The 2,905-nt window shown below is 48.9% G+C and overlaps 1 protein-coding gene across 1 annotated transcript in view; it reads right to left on the minus strand.

The window, feature by feature from the left end:
* Positions 1 to 207: 207 nt before the first annotated feature.
* The window catches only part of nt5e (5'-nucleotidase, ecto (CD73)), a 22,006-nt gene continuing 19,308 nt past the window's right edge, over positions 208 to 2,905 (minus strand). Inside the window, exons 8-9 of the mRNA XM_015404314.1 lie at positions 2,276 to 2,476; positions 208 to 2,198 (exon numbers count right to left, since the gene is read on the minus strand). Coding sequence (XP_015259800.1) covers positions 2,035 to 2,198; positions 2,276 to 2,476 — 365 coding nt within the window. The 3' untranslated portion in view covers positions 208 to 2,034. The remainder of the gene's footprint in view (positions 2,199 to 2,275; positions 2,477 to 2,905) is intronic.

Below are 2,905 nucleotides of genomic sequence, written 5' to 3' on the forward strand. Positions count from 1 at the left end.
TCGTTCAAAGCCTATGTGAGGTCGTCAACCGCTGCCGGCAGCCTGATCAATGGCGCCGACATCCTCTGTAGAAACAGAATCAGGTATCCTCCAAATCCAAACAGGAAAAATCCTGTGAATCCGATTTAAATCAGATCAGCTTCATTTAAAGGTTCTGTTCACAAAGAGCCAATAATCATATTTCAGTGACTCACAAACACCAGCCTGAACATTTGATTAAGATCATTTATTGTTTACAAAAAGTTTTGATTGGAGCTTTAACACAAAGAAGCTGATTGATCAGAGGAAACAAGAAACAATCAGTTGGCATCAACTTCTTTGTCATGTTGGTGCTGAAAAACCAGAAACAGTTGATCAATTGGACTGAGGTGGACAAACTGGTTCTGTTGAAAAGATGAACAACTAGATTTCTTCTGCATAGATCGGAGGACAAGACTGAATAAAAGCAGCTGATGGAGGGACGGAGGAGGAGAATCTAAATGGGCCCAGAACCGAGCCTTGTGGAACCCCACAGGTCAGAGAACTTGCCTGGTTCTGCTTTAAAAGCTCCTTTCTAACTAAAGCCGGCCTTACGCCGTGCGATACTTTCAATCGTTGCCCGCAGCTGCAGCTCAAACTGCACGACGAAACCGCAGAGTTTAAAAGTTCAAAAGTCACGATGTTTGTTCTAACACTGTGCGACCCGATGCTCTGATGCGATCTTAAGATGGCTGTACGGGGTGTAGCAAAGGTCTTTAGTCGCAGAGTGTGAGCAGGTAGATCGCATCAGAGCGTCGGGTCGCACAGCGTGAGAACAAACATCGTGAGCTGGGAACTTTTAAACCCTGCGGTTTTGTCGTACAGTGTGAGCTGTAGCTGCGTGCAACGATTAAAAACATCGCAGTGTATGTCCAGCTTTCAGTGGTCCAATGAAGAAGCAATTATTCAAGACACCATGGGGGGGCGCTGAGGGACGGTTCCACTTTGGAGACAAAATTACAATAATTGATTCTCAGTGAAAAGACCTTCAGAAACCCAGAAGAACTTCAGAACAAAGAGCTTCAGAGGTTCTGGGAACTGGTGCACTTCATGAGGATCCCAGCCAGGAAGGAGGGTGAGGTTCACCAGGAGCTACGCTAAGCTGAGGTACGAGTGCCTCGTCCGCCTTGCTCCGCTGAGGGGAACCTGCTTCTGGTTCGGCCCACGGACCCAGATTCTTCAGAGAGCAGAAACATTTCTGGACTTAAGCCAGAGCAGAACCCATAAAAACATTAAAGTTCTTTGTTTTCGTCTGAGGGAGAATCTATTGAGAGGAGGGAAGTGATCCATAACATCCGGATCTTCATATCTAACTGGATCCATGGTGGAACTGGATCACTTTGGGTTCAGAAACCAAGTGGACCTAAAGTGTCCACCTCCCTGCTAACGTTTCAAGCTGCAGGAATCGGCTTCTGTCACAGATCCACCACAACCTGCAAACAAACCTACAGGGAAGCATGGAATGGCGGCATCATGCTGTGTGGAACACAGTGCCAGAAAGAACTAAGATTCTTCTTCTGTGGTGGATTCAGTTCTGACCCAAAACCCTCCAGACCAGGGTGCGTTCCTGAGAAACATCTCAGCTTTTGGGTCAGAACTCTTTATTTCGTTCCCTCAAAGGTTTTCACACCCATAAAACGATACAATTTGGCCAAAACAAAACCAGAAAGGATTCTGGTTTTACCAAGTTAAGCCTGTTTGGTCCATTTGGATCAGAACCAAGTGTGAACAGACGATGCGGCTTTAAAATAACTGCAGGGACAGGAAGCAGGAACATCTAACGTGTCTCCAGGAAGCTGCGCCTCCTACTGGTGGGAGGAGTTTAATTTAAGCTGCGTTAATCAGAGATGCCCCTAGTGGTTATGAGAGGTAGTGCACCGCCTGTTTCCCTCACAGGAAACGTTTGGAAGGTTGGAAACAGAAAACAGGATCACATCAGTTCTGACTGAATGCCACATGTAGAACCCAAAGTGGATCGGTTCTGGTTGGGTTCTGATTGGAGCTCCAGAGGCTCCCTCACCAGCTCCATATCGACTGCAGTAAAACCAGTGAAACCAGTGAGAAGAGCGGGAGCTGGAGTCTACGGGCCGAGTTGTAGACCTTGATGCGTCCCTCCAGAGACGGATAAACCCGCCCCCTCCCTGTGATGTAACTCGACACCACGGAAATGTCCAAATCACCTGAAAGAACCAACAGAAGCGGGTCAGCAGAGGCGGTCCGAACCGGTTCACCCAGTGGGAGTGGGCGGGGTTCTCACCGCTGCTGTGCTTCTTCATCTCGTTCTGGATGACGACGAACCCGTCTCCGCCCGTCACCAGGTAGGACGGCAGAACCACGGTGTAGAGGCCGTCGTCCTGGACCGGCTCGTACTGCGGGACCCGACACCTGGTGCACAGGATGCTGAGGCTCCTCACACGATTTCCTACTGGTTTGGAGACGTCAAACTCCACGTGGATTCCTGGAGCAGGACACAGAACCAGTTAAAGTCCAGTTAAACCAGTACATAGAATCCCACTAAACCAGAATTAAAGGTTGGAGCTGCTGTCCAGCAGGAGAAGAACCACCTGACTGTTCCCAACATTCCCATTATTCCCATCCTCCTTCCTGTTCCTGCTTTAGACCACCAGAACACCTCTGAAGGTGGTCTGAGAAATGCCCATCAGCCTGGTTCCATCACCTCACCAGCTGGAACGCTGTGTTTGGAAAAGCAAACCGGAAGCTGAAAGATTTCCTGACAGCAGAGGAGCTACGGTGGCTGAGGAGGACTACAAACATGGATCAATCCATGATGGATGACAGATGGCGGCCATGTTGGATGACAGACGACGTCCATGATGGATGACAGACGGCGGCCATGTTTGATGACACACTGCAGCCATGATGTATG

The sequence above is a fragment of the Cyprinodon variegatus genome, unplaced genomic scaffold, assembly GCF_000732505.1.
Source record: "Cyprinodon variegatus isolate N-32 unplaced genomic scaffold, C_variegatus-1.0 Scaffold1691, whole genome shotgun sequence".
Lineage (NCBI taxonomy): Eukaryota > Metazoa > Chordata > Actinopteri > Cyprinodontiformes > Cyprinodontidae > Cyprinodon > Cyprinodon variegatus.